This window comes from Coturnix japonica, chromosome 1, assembly GCF_054131305.1.
Source record: "Coturnix japonica strain WE chromosome 1, WE-NBRP24, whole genome shotgun sequence".
Classification (NCBI taxonomy): Eukaryota; Metazoa; Chordata; class Aves; order Galliformes; family Phasianidae; genus Coturnix; species Coturnix japonica.
The window spans coordinates 109147110-109171597 of NC_140663.1; the positions used below are offsets into that span (position 1 = coordinate 109147110).

Below are 24488 nucleotides of genomic sequence, written 5' to 3' on the forward strand. Positions count from 1 at the left end.
GTCTTTAGGAGAAAGAGATTATATCCGCTTCCAAGATCATAGAATCATAGAATCACAAGATTGGAAAGGACCTACAAGATCATGTAGTCCAACCGTCCTCCCATTACCATAGCTATCACAAGCCACTAAACCATCTCTTGTAGCTCCTCATCCATCTGGTTAGCCATATATGTTACCCAGTGCAAACAATCATTGTCTTGGGAAAATTTTGAAAGCAAGGGTGTGGTCACCCACAAATTAATAACTGGAAGTGTCAAGCTTTTTAGTGAATTAACTCATGCTAAAGCACAAACGTATATAGAGGCTGAAGTTACGCATTGTTACTTTGACTAACAGTATGATATCCAACACTCTTTATATATTTTTAATTACCAAGAATATATTTTGGAGATTTTATTCAATAAAAAGTTAATGAGGAGATAAAAATGTTATATTAATTTATATTAAATTATATTGATGTATATCAAATCAACTCCTCCACCAAACATTTCAATTTTCCCCCCCTGTTCTGTGCTAAGGAGCAGTTCAGGCCATCTGTTAATGTAATTATCAGGCACTTCATTACACCCCTTTTTTGATAAGGCGCTTCCGTCAAGTAAATACTTCTCACTTAGATGTTTCTATCTTTGTCTTGTACTTTCATAGCTAGGGATTAGCAACTTCTAAAGGGACTGCAATAAGAAAGCCATATAAAACGTGGCATAGCATGATGTCCTTGATTAGGCACTGTAAAAAGAGGAAATTAAAGATGAGAGTCACAGCTTGCTACTCTATATTCAATTAGTTCTGTCATATATGTGGCTAAGGTTCATGCAGGATGTGCAGTTATCTAGTACAGCCTTCTCCTGGCAGCAGAACAATTAGAATGCAAGACATAACTTAAAACAGCCTCTGGCAATATTTTTTCTTTTGGTTGTGACATCTTCAGCAGACTTAAAACAGCACTCATCAAATTGTATCCCAGGTTGGAATTCCAAACTCGTATTCTGAAACTCAATGCAGCTTTTAAAATGCTTAATGATGTGAGAATTTAATATTGTGTGACCGAAGAAAACAAGTCAAAAAGGGCTTTGATCCACACTAACAGAAAAATAAATGCTATATTCAAACACCTCATTCTAAAAGCGATCCCTGTTCTGTGATGAACAAAAAGCAGACTAATAGCTCAAGTAATAGGTCAATAATATGCTCAAGGTATAGGTGACACTCAGGCACACTGACAAAGATAATGAATCTTGCACATCTCCCTTCTTTCATGTGATGTGGTTTTAGTGGAGATTATGACATTTTGTCAGCTTTGTCCCACCAATAGTAATCATCATCTTTTTTTTTCCAGTTTGCAGAACTTCCTGATGAGAGACGTTGCTGCAGAGTATAGCACAAAGTCAGGTCATATACAGAGTAAAATACTTCTCTTCCTACACTCTTCCATTTGATGCTACTTTTATCCAGACATATCCTAAAAAAGCTTTCTTTTTCACTGATGGTGGTTCAGGTATTTCAACAACAAGCTGAACTGCAACTTGAAGGAAACAACCTCTACATCTGAAAGGTTTCAAATTACTTCCTGCTGAAATCTAGCTAACTATATTGGAAAATATCACTACTTCTGACTTCTTTTATTCTTTTCCTGCAATTATCCACTGTCAGAAACAGAGGGCTGTCATAGACCATTGCTTGTCTATTTCTGGATCTTCAGTATGCTTTTGGTACTTGTACACCAGTAGACTCCTCTACTACTCATTCATTTCCTGCTGCTTTTCCCAGGATATAAGAAGTATCCTTTTGTATCATTATTCATAAGCTGTAGAGTTGACAGCAATTAGGATCATAGAACCACTAAGGTTGGAAAAGACCTCCAAAATCATCTAGTCCAAACGTCCACCTACCACCAATATTTCCCCACTAAACCATGTCCCTTAGTACAACATCTAAACATTTCTTGAACACTTTCAGGTACAGAGCTTCCACCACCTCCCTGGGCAGCCCATTCCAGTGCTTGACCATTCTTTTGGAGAAATTTTCCTAATATCCAATCTGAGCCTCCCCTGGTGCAACTTGAGGACATTCCCCCTAGTCCTGTGATGTATTAGGCGGCACGAACTCTCGGGTTGTAACGCAATAGGCCTTCCCCTGCTCGGTAATGTATATGTATGAGACTGAAATTGGAGCCCTATATAAGGGTATCATGCGGTTGATTAAATGCCATTTTACAGCTCACCATATTGGCGTAATCTGCATGTAACTTGGTCATGGGGTCGTCAGAAGCACATTCTCAAGGAGGGATGTAGTTCTTAAGGTTACCTTGCACAAGGCAACAGTCTGTCACTAGTTATGTGAGAAAAGAGGCTGACGCGCACCTTACCACAACCTCCTTTCAGTCAGTTGTAGAGAGCAATGAGGTCTCCCCTAAGCTTCCTCTCCTCCAGACTGAACAATTGCAGTTCCCTCAACTGCTCTCCATAAAACTTGTGTTCCAGACCCCTCACAGCTTTGTTACAATTCACTGAATATGCTCACAGGCATCAATGTCCTTCTTGCAGTAAGGGGCCCAAAACCAAACACAGCACTAGACCTCACCTGAACCAAATACAGGGAGATGATCACCTCTCTGGTCCTTCTGGATCTGGGCACCCTGCTGGCTCATGTTCAGCTGAACATCGACCAACACCCCCAGTTTCAGCATGCCAGTTGTTTTCTTCCTCCCCCAGTTCTGCCTCTGTTATATTAAATTTTCTTTCAATGCTATTTTCAATAAAGAAAGTAATAATATACTTAAAAGAGAACATGATATCATGCAATAAGCTGAAGGGAGTGTGGAATATTTATTCATTTCAACACTATCCATTTAACAAGCAACACTGAAAAGCCAGCTAAACGCTTTCAGAAATGACATATTTACCTTTCAGTTTGAGGTCCACATTGTGCCGCAGCCAAGGATATACACCATAGTTTGACATGTCTTCGGGAATAGGGTTGTTAGATATCCAGCCATCACATGCAAATCGATAAAAGTTGTCACAAGGATCTACAGATTGATTTATCTTGCTTAAGACGACAGCAGCTGTTAAAAAAAATAAAAATAAAAATAAAAATAAAAATAAAAATAAAAATAAAAATAAAAATAAAAATAAAAATAAAAATAAAAATAAAAATAAAAATAAAAATAAAAATAAAAATAAAAATAAAAATAAAAAAAAATTATGGTACTTTACCTAAACTGAGAATTATATGAAACCAAAATCCAGAAATGACGATAAACCAGTTTCTCCAAGGGAATGCTGTCCTCACTTGCAGCTAACTCTGGCTATTCTAGGACCTATGAATGTCCTGATCTCTGCTTTTTCTAAAACAGCATCCTTCAGCATCTAACAACATTTACCTAAGAAGTGTGAAGAGACAAAATATCTGTTCAATGAATGCTCAACTGGTTTAAGAGAAATGACCACCAAACCTACAGGAGAGTGACCTGCTGGGGCCAGACAGCTGAGAACAGACTCTCCACTGTTGTCATGATGGAATTATTTGCCTGAGGAATACAGCAGTGATACATATCAAACAAATTAGTTTACCAAAAATCATGCAATGTTTATCTTTAGCTTAATGGCTGCAAAACACATCAAGTTCTGATTTGCTGTTCACTGGGAGAGATAAGCGTAGTATTTTCTGCTTGTTTCTGTGACTACCTCCCCAGCAGTTGCTACTGCAGGTGAGACTCATTAGAAAGAGATGAGTCTGACAAGCTTGATTAAAAAAATAAAAACTTATCTTGTGTAAACAAATGATCACACATTATAGAGATTATGGCATAAATCTATGTGGGTAAAGTAACAGAGAATATGAAGATACTTGACATTTTCTTCCTAAATAACCATGTGCTTTGACGCTTATCTAAATTAATTAATTAAAAAGAAAAATTGATTTTCTATCAGAACACCTGATAACTTTTATAGACTTTACAGTCTGTTTCTTGCGTTCAGCATTTTTACGTTGAATACCTCCTATGATATTTCTATGTCCCAACTGTAGTTCCACTTCTCATGTTAGAAACTCTGAGACTTACTGCACTGAATAATTTTTGGTCTCCTATGTATACAGTCTATGTATGTAGCCCCACAGAATTTTGTCATGATTTCAAATACAAGTGTTGTTGTAATGTGGTTCAGAGTGGAAATAAATATTCTTAGAAGCTCACACAATATCCACTTTGTTTCAAATGAAATGAATCTAGGGCCAGGTTTCCAGATGTGGTAACAATTGTTTGATCTTTGCTCTCATTGCATTCAATGAAAGACTCTCATTGATTTAGAGGGAGTAAAGCTGTCAAAATGACGAGAACGAAATGAGACTTAGGTCCTACCAAACTTGATCTCTTTAGCTCACATTTCATACTACCAGATGTCCCAGCTCCATGAGGTTTACAACATGCATACCAGAGTGAGGAAGAGCCTACTGATATAGAAGTAGTTTCAGATTTTGAGCCACAGTTCCTATATTGCAGACATGCACACCTATGTAAGATCTGACCCTAAAACATTTCTGTGCAGAATTCACTTGAATACTTTCTAATTACTGAAAATGAACAACAACAACAAAAAAAAAAAACAAAAAAAAAACGGTTGAGACAGTCAGCATTCTGTTCCTCTAATAGAAAATAGAAACAAACCCAATGGGAAACTTTTGTTAACCTGGATAGAACAGGACTAAAGCAATTAAAAACAGGAAGTTGAATTGCAGAAAATATATGGATCTGCAGTGATTTAGACAAATATCTTTTTTTAAAGTTCTTATTTTTTGTCCTAATTATTAATTAAACACAATGAGTGAAAAGAAGTATGGAAAAACAATATAAATATCTAATTAAAATACTGTGATCGTGATGTAAGGGATAGGAAACAGATTTTGCTTACCAGCTTCAATGCACTCTGCAGTCAAACAGTATTGTTGCTTTGGATGAAACTTTATAAGACCTTGGCTAACTGCAAAATAGAAAATCATAATGAGATCGTTTGTTATAGGTTTTGACCATTTGAGATGAATACTGTGTGCTTGATTGTTCAAACATCAGTGCAAACTCTGGCCCTAGTGCATCTCCAGCCACAGTGATTTAGAACACTTGTAATGTGCATTAGGTAAATACTGCATCTCCTAAAACTTATATAGGCTGCTCCCAAAGTAATTCCTCTTATTTACTTCCATGGAAATGACAATGGATACAAAGAGCACAACAGCACTATTTGATAAAGCAAATTCTCAGATACCAAATGCTATTTTTCATCAGTTACCACTATTAACTATGAATTTTTGCTAATGATGAACAAGAGCCTTCATGACACGTTCAAAAGTCTACATGGCCCTCAGAATGTGGCTTGTCTTTCACATTGCTGCCACCACTGCTGAAACAAACAACCCACCCCTCACTGTGTTTATATGCATTGTTTGGTCTCCAAAAATATTCAGCAAGTGTTGATGAATGTCAGTGAGTGCCAGTTTTTCCACATTAAGGAATTCAGTGACACACTTTTGCTTCATCCGCACTTCCACATCAGATGACATTGTGTCAGACTGCCCCTTTGCTGCCACCTGTCACACAGCAACAAAATTTGATGGAATACTGGTGAGAAGGTTCAACCTCTACTGCCACACCACCTGCATCCACCTCTGACATGTGGGCCAAAATAACAAAATGAGAGGCATTACTTTTGGAGCTGCCCTTGTATTTTCCCCTCTTGTGCCTGATTCCTCAACTTCATCTGTCTCTGCTCTCAGGCAATATGGAATAAAGCTACTCCACGTCACAGAGTCCATTTGCCCAGTGCCTGGGCAGTGAACACCACCGCAGTACAAGCGATCCTTCCCCATTGCTGGTCTCTAAACACAGAGCTACCTAGCCATCTTCTGCACAGCTTTCCCTGCTGCAGCTCTTTCTGCAGCAGTGCTGCACTACCTGGCTCCATTGGCATCTTTGGTGTTCCTTCACTAATGTTTGGAATAAGCTAAATTGGCAATGACTGCAGTAAACACCCTGGTTTATAAGCTAGAGTGCTGTGTCTGCATGAACTGGCCTCTGAAGGTACTGGGAGTTTATTCACTTCCAAAAACTTCACTGACAAGAGCTATGGATTACTCAGTTAATTTTGGTACTCTTTCAAAAATGTGCATTTTCACAGCCACTGAAATTTAAATATGATTGCTTATTTGAGTCTCTCCTGTCAGGCAGCAAATATGCAGATAATTGATACTTGGTATGAAGATAGGAAAGAGTCCCAGGGGGCAAATGAAATAAGATGCAGTAGATGTGCTCAGTAGACACACAGAAATATCTTTCTATCTATCTCCTTTCTTTTTTTTTTTTTTTTTTTTTTTTTAATAACTCAATCCATAGCAAGAACAAAAACAGAAGCAAAAGTAAAACAGTGTGCAACTATTTCAAGGTGTTATGATGATGGTTATGAAGTTCTTATGTAGTTCAAAAAGAACAGGAAGATGTGAGAAGGTAGTTAAGCACAGGAAAATTTTAATGTTAAAGAAAACCCTGAAGGCTAGAACTTCATAGCTTAGTCATTTCTTTGTGGCTACTGAAGATTGCAATAAACCAGTGAAAAACAACATCTCAAAAACTACTTCAAGGTAATCCGGCAATTAGCCAATAAAAGCACTAGGTTTTGAAACAAAGAAAGATTGTAATCGGAATACTGCAGAACAGGAGAAAACAGAGAAGAGTAGCTCTCCAGAAGACAAATTTTGAGCCATATAAACTGTAATTGATGGATAATGTGCCTATTACCGAATAGTTTTCCAAAAGCATCACACTCTACCCAGTTCATGGGGATTTGCTTTTTGTCTCTTAAAAGATCACCTTTTAGAACTCAACCAGGTCTTGAAGGTTTGCTATACTTTTTCTTAACAAAGAAGAAAAAAAAAGAGGGAAATTCCCAGACACTCTTTGCGCTTGGTGAGAAATGAGGGAGAATGAAAGTGTGAGCAAAGATAAATAATTCAAAGCAGCCCTCACGGTTCTGATACACCCAAAGAAAAGGAGGGGGCTGTCAGGGGATTTGGCCTGTCCTTTAGTGTACTAGCAAGTAATGCCAAAGAAAAATCAATGTATCTCCCAGATCCTTCTGGGAGATGTAGGACTTACAAGCAGAGCCAGCAAAAGAAGAAGGAGAAGGCAATGTTCTGCTTCACAAACTGAAGAAGAATGATGGGGAACTGTTTCAGGTTCACCAGAAACAATGAGTTAGGTGAATTAAATGAAAACTGAAGAAAAAAAATCATCATCTGGGGCCTGAAATGTTTCAGATGACCAGAAACAGTGGCTTCCTTTTCTGTTTGACAAAGCTAAAAAGGAGTTAAACACAAACTGACAAAACAAAACAGTGTCAAAATGGAGCATTTTACTTACAAAATGTTAGAACACTTTAATAATTTTCCATTGCCCTTTTGGTTGAAATCTTCTGACAATTTCCAAACAAGTTCTAAAAACACTTTGGTTGACCCAAGGCCATTTGTATTTTCTTAGCCATTAGGTCAATGAAAATTTTGATAGTAAATTTAATACAGAAAGGTCTTAACACACTCACAAAACAGTCAATGAGAATTATTATATTTGTTTATATTTTCATGTATGGTTCATGAGTAAAGGGCATATCTCTGATAATCCACTGTAGTAAACTCCTGTTGCTTTGTACAAAAAATATGTAAACAAGCAACTTGGTTCTAAAAAAAGAACAAGGTTTCACCATTACTTCCTGGTGTTTGATATCATATTATTTAAGGGGAAAATGTTATTTTTCATGTAAAACCAATTATTTGCCAAAGTGAAGACCCAATCCTGATCATCTTAAAGGGTTTTATTGAATTTTATTGAATTGAGTGGGGTTCTTCACACACACAATAGTTTCTTCTGTGCAAGTGTTTGTGGAATTGATTCTACAATAGAACACTATCTGAGTGAGATCCTGCTGCTTCCATTATTCACTAGAAAACTCAACACCATTTTCTCTGTTGTGACTGCAGATTAGGTGCATCTTTCAAACAACATCAAAAAAGATGGGAGGGAAGCAAAAAACTTTTCTTAGAAATTAAGTTTCCCTATGTCTGGGAAAACTGGACTGAAGAAAGGGAAAGTCTGTCAGAATTATTCTAACAGAGGATCGCTCTCTACAAGCTTTTACAGAATATTGCTTTCTACTCACTGTCTAGTTGTTTCTGGCTGCATTTATACCCATAGGTATCTCCTTCCAACATACTATATTCCATCAAAACCAACCTACAAATGATTTCAGATCCCAGAGATAAAATAACAATGCCTTCTCTATTTTGTCAGGCAACAGTTAATAAATCCGATCAAAACATTTTTGTTTCTTCCCAGATGCACCTCATGATTTTAGCAAAGACGTCTTTGCGATTCATCGTAGAAAAACAGAAACATCTAAAAAATGTGCAAGCATATGCATTATTTAAGTTTTCTGCAGGAATTTTAGCCAATCCATAATGAAAACCAAATGAAGGATTACCCAACAGATTCCATAAAATGCGTGCACTACAGATTGATTTTCAGGAAACAGAGAATTTTAGTCCACGTTGGTCACAAACTGCCAGTCTGTAATCAGCATTACCAGTATTCGTAATCTTACCCTTTTCTTCCCGTTCTGAGAAAGAATCCCATTCTAGCTAGAACACATCCAACTCAGTATTTGAATTTAAACTCAGATTTCAATAGTTACATGAGCTCACGTTTCAGCTTTTAGCTCTAACATCCCCCACAGAAAAAAAATCTCTTTGCTGACATGCTTCAGGGTAAAAATAAAATGAGGAAAAAGAAAAGACCAGGATTGTCACCGTAACGCAGTGCACGGCACAAACGCTCACATGGAGCGGGTGTGCTTGGGAGGGTTACCTTCACACCAAGCCTGGACCTTCTCACTTACCCAAGAAAAGTGTGGTTCCAAGTGCAACGGTGCCAGCCACAAACACACCAAGGGCGATCCGCGTGGCTTTGTTGACTGCTCTCCTGCTTGCTGGTACCGTCTCCCCTTCCATCGGGATGGGCTGGGATGTGCTTGCTCTTGAAGAAGTCTGGTTTTGCTCCGCTGCCGTTGTATCAGGAGCTCAACTACTCGCAAGCTGCATCCCTCAGCTCTCCTCCTTCTCTCTTCTATTTACAACTTCAGGTTTCTGTTGTGAACCATTTCCTAGGCACTTCCTGCTCTCTGCCTCTCAAAGCAAAACCATGCACTCGTAAAATAGTGGCTGTCTTCTGTGCTTCCCTCTGACCAGGACTAAGGAAGGCATGCAGTGACCACTCTATTTACAGCTCCTGCTGCCTGTAAAGTCTCTACGAGCCAATCGCTCAGCAGTCCCCTTTATCAAGAGTTCAGAGCAGGAGGATTTCACAACGTTGCTGAACAGATGTTTTAGCTACTCTAACATATAGCTGTAGAGCCTTCACAATCAAAGCAGGATTTCTGACAACTTCTACAAACACAAGACTAATGGAAGGTTTTCCTTTCCCTTTCTGCTTATTTAAAAGGCAATTTGCCGACTAAATTTCTCTTGTCCTAAACCACTCTTGCTGCATTGTGTGGCTTCACCAGAAGTGTTATTCACCCAGTGGACAAATCCCTTTTTAAAGCTTCCTAAGAGCTCTTGGAATACCGTGTAGCATTTTATTTTGGGAATTTGGTATGTGACACTCTGTGCCAAAAATCACAATCATGCAGCAAAAGCAGTAATCAGCACAACCTACAGAATAGTGCTCCTTTAAAAGCTGGATTTTTTTTTTTTCCAGGCAAGGTATTTCAGTCTTTGCTGATATGCAAAGAACCACAGGAGAGGAACCTATACCTCTGAGTCAGGTATCACTATGAACTTAGTGGAAAGCATCTATTTGGCACTTTAAGTTAGGAACTGGGGGGGAAAGACTTATTTGTATGGATTTCCAAGTTTCAGGCTTAGAACTGACAGTCCTCTCTAGGTAGCAAGGTTTCTATAGGTTTCTTTCTGCTGTCTATAACTACCTGAAGGGAGGTTGTTGTGAGCTGAGGGTTGGCCTCTACTGTTGTGTAACTGGTGATAGGACCAGAGGGGATGCCTTCAAGCTGTGGCAGGGGAGGTTCAGTCTGGACATTAGGAAATACTACTTCTCTAAAAGAGTGGTAAGGCAGTGGAATGGGCTGCCCAGGGAGGTGGTGGAGTCATTGACCCTGGAGGTGTTCAAGGAACATTTGGACATTGTTTGGAGGGATATGGTTTAGTGAGAACTACTGGTGATTGGTGGATGTTTGGATTGGGTGATCCTGTGGGTCTTTTCCAACCTTGGTAATTCTGTGATTCTATGGTTCGCTATGATTCCCCATTCAATTCATAACAAAATTTTGGAGTGAATTCCCTAATATTACTGTGACGTTCAGTCCTGTGAAGTACTCTCAATTTCTCCAGAGCTGGACTCTCATGTAAAACAAAAGGATGCTGGAAGAGGCAGTGACACATCCACACTCTCAAGAATTTGTGTCTGAGTTGCTTCTATGATGAGCTCTTAACTGAAAATCTCTCTGACTAAAAAAAAAGAAAACACATAAGGAGAGGACAGGCAAGGTGTATCAGATGGCAGTTAGCAGCCTGGGAAAACAAACAAACAAACAAACAAAAACAACAACAACAACAGATTAAGTGTTGTGAGGGCTTGCACACAGTTTTACCTGGATCCCAGATGGGCATAAATGAAAAACTCATTCCATCTATAAGAAGATTTGGATTTGGAAGTTTCTCCAATTCTTCTACAGCCCAGCTGAGGTCATGCAGGGAAATCACCCATTTCTGAGCCTTGTTCCCATCCAACAACAGGATGCAGAAGGTCATTCTCATCTCTGCTCAGACCAGACAGGGAAAAATGCATTTATTTCTTTTCACCTGCCTGCTTGTCCATTATTTATCCCACGATGTCCAACAGCTGAGAAAGAAGAGGGAAATTATGGAGTCAGAGGATGAAGAGAATCATGTTCCCACCTGTAAACAGTTCCATTTGATGTGTGAATGACTCCAAGGGCACGAGCAGATCCCTGGTTTATAAACAGTCACTGGTACAATTCTGTCAGCAGCACAGTTGAGAATATGATTTTAAGTGACATTACTGCTATCGAGTCTTCATGTACAAATCACTACGAGTTTCACTGGGGCTGTTAAAAGGTCAAGGTGCTGACCCACAGAATGCATGGACGTGCTGTTATCTCACCTTTTGATCAACTTCACCCATTCTCCAAACACCAAGTAGACTTCGATAGGAAGCTCTTGGCAATTGTTCTTGTGAGTTTCCTTCAATGTCAGAATCAAATCACTGATACTGAAAATACTGAACAGTTATCAGACCTGTGATTACTCTCCATCATCTTTACATCCTATCTGATCGACTGAGCTATAATACTCCCTACTCACTCAGATTCCCTCTTACTTTAAGACTTAAAATCTGGCATTCTAGAGAAGTAAATACTTACGGCCTAGCATGTGCTGAATCACAGAATCATAGAATCATCAAGGTTGGAAAATACCTAAAAGATCATCCAGTCCAACCGTTCACCTATTACCAATAGCTCCCACTAAACCATGTCCCTCAACACACCATCCAATCGTTCCTTGAAGACCTCCAGGATCGGTGACTCCACCACCGCCCTGGGCAGTCCATTCCACTGCCTGACCACCCCTTCTGAGAAGTAATACTTCCTAATGTTCAGCCTGAATCTCCCCTGCCACAGCTTGAAGCCATTCCCTCTGGTCCTATCACTAATGACATGAGAGAAAAAGGCTGACCTCCAGCTCACTACAATTTCAGGTAGTTATAGAGAGCAATGAGGTCTCCCCTGAGCCTCCTCTTCTCCAGGCTGAACAATCCCAGCTCCTTCAGCCTCTCCTCATACGACCTGTGCTCCAGACCCCTCACCATCTTTGCTGCCCTCCTTTGAACACGTTCCAGGGCCTCAATGTCTTTCTTGTAGTGAGGGACCACTCTAAGCAGAAATAAGTTATTTTCCAGCTCTCCCTGGGAGACTGGGAAGCAGATAAAAGGGAGAGGCTGGATAATTCAGTCCCCTTTTCCAAATAGGAGCCTTAGCCAAAGCAGTGTTGAAGGCAATGAGAGCATGGAGGTATCCTGACAAGAACCATCCAACCCCAACTACAGAATGTCCCTGCATAGTCAGACCTAGGCCATGTATGGTCCTTTTGGCAAGAAGTCACAAATCAGCTGCCAGTAGCCAAATGACTTCTCTAAGCTGGGGTCTGTGGGCTTATTTACAATGTGGCATCATGTCAGCATCCTTCCTTCTGGTTAGAATAGCCTGGATGCTGTCAGTATCTTATTTTGGTTTCTCCAGCATGTAAGGAACTACAAAATTAGAGATAAAGCACAAACAGCTGCATGGAACAGCTGCAAAGGTCTGTTTCTGGCAGCAGTTGAAAAAGGTGTATGGAGCACATATGAATCAGCTTCTGATACTGCCGATCAGTAACAGAAGTTTAATGTTGCATTTGAGACACTTTCCTGATGTGCGCCAGGATTTAGTTGCCCTGCTCATCATAAGTGCAGAAGCAATTTGGCGGGTACCCAGTACGCACCATGCTTAAAGCTGCTAGAACAGCTAACGGCACTCCTGGTGATTATAGTCCAATAAGGTACTTAATGAGGCTGTGCATAGACTCTGATAAACATTCATAAAATGTTGAATGGACACAGGAAAATATCCAGTATTTAAATGTGGCACACTCTGAATTACTATTCTTCCACTCAGAACTGCCTCTGACCAAGATCCTACTCAAACAATGGGATTGCTTTGGCACTTAAAACAGTGCTAGAACAATGTACAAACATTTCCACTCAAACCCTTACATAAAGGAGCTGGCAAACCATTTGGAACATGCTCCAGGCTGAACCACAGCAGAAGCATTCCAATGTCTAGAAGTTTGTCTACATGCATAATAAGTGTGTGCAGACATCCATATTGCTGCTCACTCACAAACAAGTATTTGCACATCACCTCACTGTTTTATGAGTAGATGCAATTCTCACGTCCATAGATTATGCCAGTCATGAAGGGTGCCAATCAGAGCTGACACAGATTATGCCATGGGAACTTCTCTCTTTGTACCTTGGTTTAAGGTTAAATTCCCATTTCTTGAGGCTTGATTATCAGACACTTTCAATAGATTTGCAAAATACCACATTTTGCCTGTGTTTCACTGAAAACAATAGGACAAGAGTTATGTAGGCTGTCACTGAACACTAGAACCACAAAAGAGCCTGAGACTGGTTCAGCCCAAGCTTGCGGAAGGACTCGTTCAGGCTCATTGGAAAACATTTTGTCCTTCTTTAAATGTATTAAAACAATTTATGTACTTTTAATGGAGATGGAAAAATCAGTTCATATTTAAAGGTTAAAAAAATAAAGAACAAAACGCATGGGAAATGTTAGACCCATAGGGGTTGGAAGGGACCTCTATAGATCACCTAGCCCAAGCCCCTGCTAAACCAGGTTCCCTACAGCAGGTCACGCAAGAAAGCATGCAGATGGGTCTTGAGTACCACCAGAGAAGGAGATAACATTGCCCATCTTGGTGGTCTGTTCCAGGGCTCTATCGCTCTGACAGTGAAGATGTTCTTTCTTGTATTAGTCTGGAACTTGCTGTGTTGCAGTTTGCACCCATTGCTTCTTGTTTTGTTGTTGCCGATGTTAGTCACAGAGGGCATTTCCTCATATACTGTCCTCATGGTACACATTCAGGGCTTGCCTCTCAGGGGGAAAAGTTGCCTCAGAAGAATAAGTTAAATTTGACAGAGGCATCTTGCAGTCAGAGCATCACAGCTTTGATGGTGCCTATCAGGCATTTTTAGCACATGGTCCTACCTCACTGTTGGAGACAGAACCACCCACACAGATGCAGGTTGAGTGCCATCAGCAGAGCAGCACACAGCAAAGACTGTGAAGTCATGGCGTGGTCAGAGGTCTATATTGACTTTGTAGCATGAGAGTCAAAGGACATGCTATTTTCCATTTCATTTCAGGTGCTCCATCATGGGGACTTGAATTGTTTTCATAACCACAGTTGTTGCAGCCAGAACTGGCTGACTAGGCTCTAAGTACATACAGTGTGCTTGAGAAAAAAACAGCGCACTGCATCTGAAGACAGCTTGACCAGTTGTCCTTAGGTCTTTGAATCTTAGAAATGATAATGTGGGGCTACAAAAAACCCCAAATTTCCATACTGCAGCCATACTCCTGGACAAACTGTTGCTCGATTCATCTCAGAGAGACGTCTGGAAATATACAACCCCGTTGTTTTTCACTGGTGCAGTCACATCACAGAGGGCCTCAGTGCAGCTGCGAGAATATGGGTCATTAATTAAGACCCGGTACAGCGTCAACAGTCTGTGAACGTTGCTGGTGGCAAGCTTTTCTACAAACATCTTCCATACAACTGCAAACATGGAGGAAACCCCCTGCAAAGCAGAAGAAAATTGTCCTCTTACAGTTCTAATTACCCAAATCATTTTCTTATTGTTGTCATTGCTATTATTATTCTATGTAAGTTAAGTTGTTCCTCTTAACCTAAGAAGAACTTGTCCCTGTTGCAGGAAACATTGCTTTCTCAGACCATAAGGTGCTTGTAGCCTGCCCAAACAGCAGCTTGCTTTGAAAACCAACATCTGGGATGATTAAAGTTAAACCACTCAAGTTTGCAAGCTTTCTGAGAGCTGCTTTTGAAAAGGCACTTTAATGAAACAATGCATATGCTCTCAACCAGAAAGGAGAACCGCTTTAGGCCTTCCTGCAATTTTTCTTCCAGAAGCAGATTAAATTATAGCTAAACAAAAAACACTTCTCCTCAAGGTCATGTTCACACCATTCTTAAGTGTTTTTATGGATACCTATCACTTCTGCATACTCTCCTCATCTGTCATCCCAAGGTACAGATTAAATATGGGGTCCATTCCCATTGTGCATGCTAACAGGGAATGCAGAAAGGCATGGTAGCTGGCAATTAATATATATAATATTTGAGAGTATTTCAACATACCTTCTTGCTGAGAGAGGCTGTGGTGCCCCATCCGTGGAGGTGCTCAAGGCCAGGTTGGATGGGGACCTGGGCAGCCTGAGCTGGTGGAGGGTGTCCAATGTGTGTCCAATGGACACAGCTTTAGGTGCAGTAATATAGACAAAACAGGACTGTTGTTTCTTTAAAAAAATTGCATCAGTATCACAAGAGCTTTAATAACTTCCTGTGTTCAATGCAAATGTTTAGCTATAGCCTTCAAAGCAAAGATGATTTATAAGAGCACTAGAAATAAGGACACTTAGTTTCCAAAAGGTTTGAACCTCATGGAAGAACCTTCTGGTGTGTGCTGGGCCACATATTCACTGACAGATGCAATCAAAAGAGAAGCGTCATCAGAGCTGCATGTGGCTGCTTTCTGCATCCACCCAGGAGATTCTCCAGCTGTGCTCTTCTGTCTCTCAGAGAAGAAAGACTACCTCTGCAAATGCAGTGCCTACTCTCACACTTGGTTCTCCAAAGGTATTAGCATAGCAGCACACATTTCACTCCAGGAGAAGCACGGATGGGGCATCCACAGTTTCTTTGCACAGCCTGTGCCAGTGCCTCACCATGCTCCGAGTAAAAAATTTCTTCCTAATATCTAACTTAAACCTCTTTTAGTTTGAAGAAATTCCCCCTATCACTATTAGGCTGCGTAAAAAGTCAGTCCCCTTCCTGTTTATAGGCTTCCTTTAGATACTGGAAGGCTGCAATGAAGTCTCCCCGCAGCCTTCTCTTCTCCAGGCTGAACAAGCCCAGATCCCTCAACCCTTCTTCATAGGAGAAGTGCTCTAGCCCTCTGATCATCTCTGTAGCACTCCTCTGGACCCAAAGTTCTCACATGAGGATGTCCACATGTCCCTCTGTAGAATGGATTGTCCTGTGCTGACCAAGGGCCATACACATGCTGGACTCTTGGTAACAGAAATAATAGACTTTTCTGTCATGGCAAAAAGTTTGCAGAGCTGAGTATCTTTGAGTCTAAATCCCTTCTGTCAAATCTGCTTGAGGTGGGCTGGGAAGATCAAAGGTTCCTGAGCACAGCTGTGGGATGAGGAGCAGAGGCAGGAAAAACACACTTGCATAGGCTCTGCTCTCAGAGGAAAAGCAGATGGCAAAAAATCTACAGTTACAACCTGAAATCAGTTTTAATGCATTTTACTTTTTCCACTCTACCATATCAAAATGAAATTAACTTTGCTCATAGATTAAAGCCAGAAGAATCCCGTATCAAAAACGATGCCTTAAATCCAACATCCCATGGAGATGTGGTATTTCTAGAGGCATTTAGGCAACTTGCCTCTTAGCAGTCTTGGTGCTACCTCGGTGATTGCATCCACATCCAGTAATGACACTCAGCAGAATCACAGAATCACCAAGGTTGGAAAAGACCTACAATATCATCCAGTCCAAACATCCACCCATCACCAATAGTTCTCACTAATCCATGTTCCTCAGCACAAAGTCCAAACGTTCCTTGAACACCTCAGGGTCTGTGACTCCACCACCTCTCTGAACAGCCCATTCCAGTGCCTGACCACTCTTTCAGAGAAGCAGTATTTCCTATCTTCCAGCCTGAACCCCCTCTGGCACAGCTTGAAGCCATTCCCTCTAGTGCTTTCACCAGTTACATGAGAAAACAGGCCAACCCCCAGCTCACTACAACCTCCATTCAGGTAGTTATAGAGAGTAATAAGGTCTCCTCTGAGTCTCTTCTCCAGACTGAACAATCCCAGCTCTCTCAGCCACTCCTCATAAGGCCTGTGCTCCAGACCCCTCACCAGCTTTATTGCCTTTCTTTGAACACGCTCCAGGGCCTCAATGTCTCTCCTGCAGTGAGGGACCCGAAACTGGACGCAGCACTCGAGGTGCGGCCTCACCAAAGCTGAGTACAGGGGGACAATCACTTCCCTGTTCCTGCTGGCAACAGTTTCTGATGCAAGCCAGGATGCCAGCAGAACCTCAGGAAGACCTGTGATGAAGGTCTTCTGAAAGGGGAGGCACAGTCACCTCATACTGAAATCACAAACCCAGACCCCACGGGACAGAATCATCAAGACCAAACATCTGTTTTCCTCAAGTCACAGAAATCCTCAAGAGCCAAACTGGAGCCAAATATAATTATCTTTACAAACCAAATTGCTGTGTTCCTGACAGCCCTTTCCTGAAGTTTCCGACGTCTCTATTTAAAATAAAGCTTTGTGTTTTTGTTTTGTTTGGGTTTGTGTTGTTTGGGTTTTTTTTTTTCTGTTGTTGTTTCTGTTGGCTTTTTTCTTTTTCTTTTTTTCCTCTCTATTGACATGAGGTTATGTAGCACAGATTTGTCGCTGCCTTACATCTTTATGGATTTATTACTGGGCCTGATTAAAATTAAAACAGAACTTTCAGTAAAACTCGTGGACACTCAAATGAACAACTTGCCATGTTCATGTACACTTCTCAGAGCCAGCACTTGGTATTTTCATTTCACTGGAAGAGTGTTCACTTCAGTCTTACTGCCAGGCCTGGATACAGGACTTATCCAGGAGCAAAATAAAGCGTGTGGTGAGTTTCTTCTTTCGTGACATTTCTGCATATACTGTGGTAGGAGAGCAGGTATTTTGGGTTCCTTTTCACATTTTGGTATCAGAACACATCAGAACACTGCATGAGGTTTGGAAGCGGCATAAGGAAAAATGTCAAATGTTGTTTCGGAACGGAATTACTTAACACTCACACCTCTGTTTGAAAAGGGCAAAAACACAATAGAAACTTAGTGGTACAGTGAAAATAACATCAGATTTTTTCCATCTTAGCATTCAATGGCCAGAAGCACAAATGTAATAATGAAATTCTGAAGGGAAGCTCTGACAAAGAAATGTGTAAAGGCACAGCTGCTGAGAGCCTTCTCTATAGTGGGAGGTAGCAGGATGAAAAAGTCAGTGGTGATTCGTTGTCACTGCCTTTCCCCAGCAGAGGAAAAAACTTAACTGCAAAACTGCCATTAGAATGAGGACTTCTGCTCAGTTCTTTGAAATTAGTGAAAACGTGATCAGGCTCTTCCTGAGTGCAGCTGGCTGACTGAAATGGGACATTCAGTACCTAATTTTACAGCAATACGTGAGCCAATTGCTTACCAAGATGATGCTTTTAGTATAAAATGATAGAACAAGCATCTTGCAAAAACAGCGGTAAGATTGACCAGGGAATACTAATAGCATCTGCTTTCACTAGGAAGACATCAACAGACAGGCAGTAAGTTCCAAAAATTAACTAGAAACATAATAGCCTTCGCAAACAATGAGATTTGAAGCACCAGTTAATGAGAGGAAATATGAGCCTGCAGAACGGCATGGAGCTGTGCCAGGGGAGGGGCAGCTGGGGGTCAGGGAAAGGGGCTGCACCACAGGGCGGTGGGCATGGAACGGGATGCACAGGGCTGTGGGCACGGCCCCCAGTGCTGGAGTTCAAGGAGCATCTGGACAGCGCTCTCAGACATAGGGTTTGGTTTGGGTGGTGCTGTGTGGAGCCAGGGGTTGGACTCCATGATCCCTGTGAGTCCTTTCCAACTCAGGGTATTCTATGCTTCTGTGATTCCAAATCCCCCACCTAGAAAGGAAGTTCTCATACTGAGACTGCCTGCGTTAGGACACATGATGGGATTTCATACCTACCTCATGAGCATTACTTGACTCTGTACATTGGCTCAACTTGCAACAGACTTGGGGTGGTCAGGACCAGAACACCACTGACACAACACCTCGATGAGAACTGCAGTGTGTTTGGGACAACAAAGAGATCAGACACGGGCTGCACCTCAGCTCAAGTGTATGGAGAGCCATTAACTTTCATTTAACTTTCTAAGGGAAAGATATCTGTTTCCTTCCAGCTCTTTTGAAAGCCAACTAGAGTCTCTTAAAGAGATTACTCATTGTTATGGCCTTTGCCTTCAGAAAACGTGCTCTTAAGAGGAATCACATGTGTTTGTGTTTTTGGTTTCAAGTCTTAAAATCTTTTGTGGCTTGCCATTTTTTCTTCACTGTAGCTGAGGATGAAAGCAACTATATAAACATATTTTAAGTTACATACAATACTGAATGAAAAACACTCTGCTGTGGGAGTCTGCAGGTACTGCAAAAGACACAAAGCTATTCAAATGTATTTTGACTGGCACGACATAAAATATACTTTAGCGCGTCTGAAGTTCAGATGCATTTGAGTGCCACTTGTTCACAACCGGATGCTCAAGCAAGGCCAGATTTCTGCCACTGGCTGGAAAAAGTAATTCACTTGCTGTCACCAAACAGCCAAGCAGGGGCTGAGCAGCCAGACCGCAAGCATCATCCATAGCCCACACTCCTTCTCTCTCACAAATAACACGTATTGGGTACAGAGCCGCACTCCTGCTGGACAAAAGGAGTCAGCTCAGCGTGCCGCACCACATTCCTTCCAGTGAAGCACAAAGGTGCTGCCTGTGCAACAGCCATTCAGTATACAGCGGTACTGCTTTTGGATACGGATCTGAAAACTATCTGCACTACTCCAAGATTTCTAGATGACCGAAGTGATTCAGTAGATCTGATTACAGAGGAAAAGAAGAAAGAAAATGAAGGAGCAACTCCCTTAGAAGTTCCTCGTTTGGATTTCTAAAGCAGGGACACACAGCGATGCTACATTTGAGCATTTTCCCCTTGCCCTCACCACTTCCCACACCTGCACAGCACACAAATCTGTCACGCAACTGTTTGTCTGGCAACGCAATGAACCACAGGCTCACGTTCAATGCAGATTGCTTTCTCATCCATTCATTTCAGCAGTACAGCTGCAGTGGGATCAGTTCCCCACCCCCTTTCATGGCTCTTCTGGCTTATTTTCTAACTTGCGGAAGAGCTGTGAGTCTCGCAGCAGAGGAGCTGATGTAGGGTGAGAAGGAAGAGGCCAGATCATAGAGAAGATGGCTGGGACCATATGGACCCGTGGTACAGCTAGCAGGAAAATGCTGACACAGCAGCCTCTGCACATGAGCCACAGCCTTGGGAAGTGGGTTGAGTAAATTTTAGACAACACCCAATTCAGTCAGCGTCTGAAAGGTGCTTTGAGAAGTTCAGGCTAATTAATTTTTCAAACATCTCTGCATATTCATGTGCATTTGTGGCACATCTAGAAGTAGAAACTCAAGAGAACAAGGACTCAGCAAACGCAGTGATGTCCATTTCACAAGCAAGTTCTTACCAGAGTTGTAGCGTGACCAATGGAATATAAACACACTACATATAAAAGGAATCAGCAGCAGTTCAAGTCTTTAAGTCAAGATGTCTTTAATGACATCTGATTTAACGATTTACAGATGAAACTTCCAAAAGTCTGTATCTTCACATGTCCACACCGAGTGGACAGCAGCTTAAAAATGGCTGGGACTCTCAGAACTAGTGATGCTGTCTCTTCCTCTGCTTACATTAATGGGCACCATCTCTCACCCTTGCTGTCTTCCCAGCCACGTTGAAGCATCACCCTATTCTTACACTGAGGGCACCCCAACCACAGCTTACACCAAGATGGCCTCCAAACCAACCCAGGTGACCAGTGCCCACTGCACCGCACCACCAGTAGAGAAACTCTTGCTCCCATGATGGAGCAAGAGGCAGAGCGTGCAATCAGTGCTTGCGTACAAAAGGAGCAACTTCCCCTTCTACACACTGGTGGTTTGGGATCATACTCGCTTGCCACATCTAACAGATCACCAGGGCTCTAAGCCAGCAGTGAGACGCCTGTATGCTATGCTAGGACTCATTTTTGTTAGAAGCAGTAAAGATCAGAGGGTGCTGGATTGTGGTCCTGCCACCTGACATTGTGCATTACTGGACATGCAAGTGACAGCCTGAAGTTCTGACACTTGGTGTATGTGAGGAGCAAGTTGCTCAGTACCTTGTAAGCATACTGCATTCTTCCATGCACTGTCCCTACCTCCTGTGCACCTAAGTCTGGACTAGCTTGGATCAGCCTTCAGCTCTTAGGGTACCTTCACCAGTTTCTGGCTTACACTCCATACAGTGTCTCAAACAACACAAAAAGACACATGAAGGAAACACAGGACCTTGCTGCCAATCATTAAGACCATTAGCTCTCCCAGTAACATGCAAGTCTTCCCAAAGATCCCTTTGTACAAGCAAAGTACCAAATGAGACAAGTGGCAAGTATAATAAGCCTGCCCAAACCCAGGGCTACAAGCAACTGTTGGTGCTAGATGCAACAGTATGGCCACCCATACTGCTTTTCATTTGTGGGAGCCGGAGAGATTGTTCCCTAGCATCACCCAATCTCTGCTGCAGTCTTAAGCAAGCACAGTTCCTCCTTTCAGAGGCAGAGCTGTTACCAGCCACCATGAGCTAAAGGCAAATAGGACTTCACTAACTAGGACAAGAACGCAGAGTAGACTCGAGGCATGTTTTAAATGTAACTTCTTAAGACACGACTGCCTTAAATCCAACTACAGATACCTTCCCTGTTCCTAGTATTTAACTGTTATACACATGGTAAGAATGTGTTCTATTAAACAATATGGAAGCATCAGTTTCAATAATTAACTAAAGAATCAAGTCAAATAGGGAAGCGTTAGATAACATTAGCAGCTACCAAAGCCAGCAAAGGCTTCACATAGCTTTGCTTTGCTAATCTCAGCTGCTAAGACAATGCTTTACAATGCCACTGACACTCCTCTTTGTATACACAGATGTTGCTCGAATAACAAGATGCTTCCATTATACATCAATATCATATTTGTATCGTTGGGTTAAAGTAAATCATACTAACAATGCTCCAAAGGCAACATGGCACTCTGTGTTGTGCAGTGCTCACTGAGGTCATGAAACTTACAACTCTTTCAAATTACATACAATTAATTTGTCGCACTACTTTGAAGTCAAAAGAAAAACCCTGTAGAAATCTTAGCAGCACTTTCTGGTTTTGGTTACTGTTTTGTTTTCATGCCCTTACCATTTCAGATTCATTTTCCCAATTCCATGAGATGAAGACAACAGAGATGCCACTGCAGAGCTTCTGGCTTCGATCATTCCATGTTCACACACTCTACACATCCCGTTAATTTTCTATTTATTTGCTTGGGTAATTTGTCTGCACTGAATACTCCCTTATTCTGAACAGTTTCTTTTTAATCACCATTTCATTTCCAGAACTATTGTTCTCTTTCTCGCAGAGTACTTAGAAGTCATCTTTCCTTAGTGTCTTGGAGTTATCTAGATCAATCTATGTCCATGACCAGTGGGCAGTAGACCTGTGGGCCCCTGACCCCAAGAATGGGAAAAGGGGAAAGGGGTAGGGAGATGGGAGCTGGGATCAAGGAAACAGAGCAGCAGCAATGATCTAAGTAGGAAAACTTATTTTACTAACTATGATATCGGAACGCAAAATAACGCAATATAATACAACCTAATTGAAATCGAGGCTAATAAATCAAGTAAAATAAGAGAGAGAGAGAGAGTTTTCTAAAGACCGAGAAGCTTACTTTGAAATTGAAGGCACAATGGCTTGGAAGCACACCCACACCCACTGCCAGGCAGTGAGAAGGAAAGTGAGCATCACTTCCGTGATGTGTTTCCCTCTCTGACTGTGAGGTCCTCTGGGACATGTAGTTCTTCTCTGTGCTCCACATGATGTTACAATGTGGAATAACAATAGCAAAAATTACAAAACCATGACACTTAGGAAAAAACTGAATATAAGCCCCACACTCTGCATCCTTCCTCGAGTCCCTACAGAGCACAGATGAGGCAGTGCAACCAGCACACACATGCTCCCTCTCTCCGTCATACTTGTTGTGCTGTCCTGTTGTTAGTTCATTCTCTTGGCTCATTACCCCCAAACACTTCCAATCTTAACTGTTGTTGCATCCTTTCTTCACTTGCCATAACCCTTTTTGCAACACAGCACAGTTGTACGTCTCATTAAGCGTCCAGTCATAAAGCACATTTTACACTTTTACTCCCTTTCTACCTTCTCCATTTCTACCTCTGCTGCTCAAGTTGACTCAAATCTATCAAAACCATATGAACTTCTTCACTTGGTTCCTAAAGCAAGGATTAACTGCTCACATTCCCCAAAGGCAGCCCAATGTTGTTCCCTGCTATTAATCACCCCTGCATTCTGCTCCTTTTCTGCTACTTTTCTCCCTTGCTCCTTCGGCATTTCAAAGATTCCAAATACTCCTTTTCTCTCCGAGGGCTTTATCGACTTCTGCCTATTGCCCTCAGGCAACATCATCTGCAATCTCCTATTTCTAAATTAGACTAAGAAACAGAGCGCTCTTCTGGCTCTCGCTTGTCCCAGCACCTTATTCCTTCCAGCAAGTTGTCAACACCTCAAACCCCAAATGGTAAAAATAAAAATGCAACAGACACCTAACCATCTTCCCTGCTGTGCATGTGGGCACCTAAAATGACTCTATTTCCTACTCTCAATCTCTGCACATAACACTTTTTCTCAAGAAGTTATAACCTTCCCCTTTCTTTTCCCTAACTATGAAGTCATTTCCTACCACTGTACTTAAGACAAATGTACATATGTGTCCATCTCAGCTGGCTGGAATTTATGTAAATCTCTACAGTCTTTCTCTGAAGTCACATTCTTTCATTGTGTGACATTATTAATCTTTTTGAATGGCAGCCCACACTAAGGACTTCAATTTGCCCATCTTGTTCAAGCTCTTCTTTCCCTTCCTAATCTTGTTCCAAATCTTGCAACGTTCCTAATGTCTCATTTCTGTACTGTCTCTGCTATGCAGTGAGTCACACTACCACCCAAAGTCAACTTGCCACTTCAGCAGAAAAACTAAGAAACAGATTACAGACCTCCAAAAAAAAATTAACATCTACAGAATACCCCAGAAAATTAATTTTTTTTTCTACAGAAAAATCACTGAAGCCTGAAGTGATCCCCCGCACTGCAAACATCATCGTGCCGTTCCACACCACAAAGCACTTTATCCAAGCACGTATTATGTGGAAAATAATTGAACTGAATAATCTCCCAGAGACAGACAATTTTAAGATGTTAGGAAGAAATACTTTTCTCAGAGGTTGGTGAGGCACTGGCACAGCTGTCCGGAGAAGCTGTGGTGCCCCATCCCTGGAGGCCTCAAGGCCAGATTGAATGGGGCCCTGGGCAGCTGAGCTGGTGGGGGGCAGCTCTGCCCATGGCAGGGTTTGGAACTGGATGATCTTTGAGGTCCCTTCCAATCCAAACCATTCTATGATTCTATGAAAAGATACTCAGTAAAAGGACCATTCTGTGCCTTTATGTTTGCTAGGTGACAAATAAAAAAGATACAAGGACCCTAAGCACCATACCCATTACTTCTGGCACATTAGCACTGAATCCACAATGCATTTAAAAATCCACACACA

The 24488-nt window shown here is 41.5% G+C and overlaps 1 protein-coding gene across 1 annotated transcript in view; it reads right to left on the minus strand.

Moving 5' to 3' along the window:
* Positions 1-9613, minus strand: part of PHEX (phosphate regulating endopeptidase X-linked) — a 95750-nt gene extending 86137 nt beyond the window's left edge. The window contains exons 1-3 of the mRNA XM_015885420.3: positions 8937-9613; positions 4911-4979; positions 2903-3064 (exon numbers count right to left, since the gene is read on the minus strand). Coding sequence (XP_015740906.2) covers positions 2903-3064; positions 4911-4979; positions 8937-9048 — 343 coding nt within the window. The 5' untranslated portion in view covers positions 9049-9613. The remainder of the gene's footprint in view (positions 1-2902; positions 3065-4910; positions 4980-8936) is intronic.
* Positions 9614-24488: the final 14875 nt, after the last annotated feature.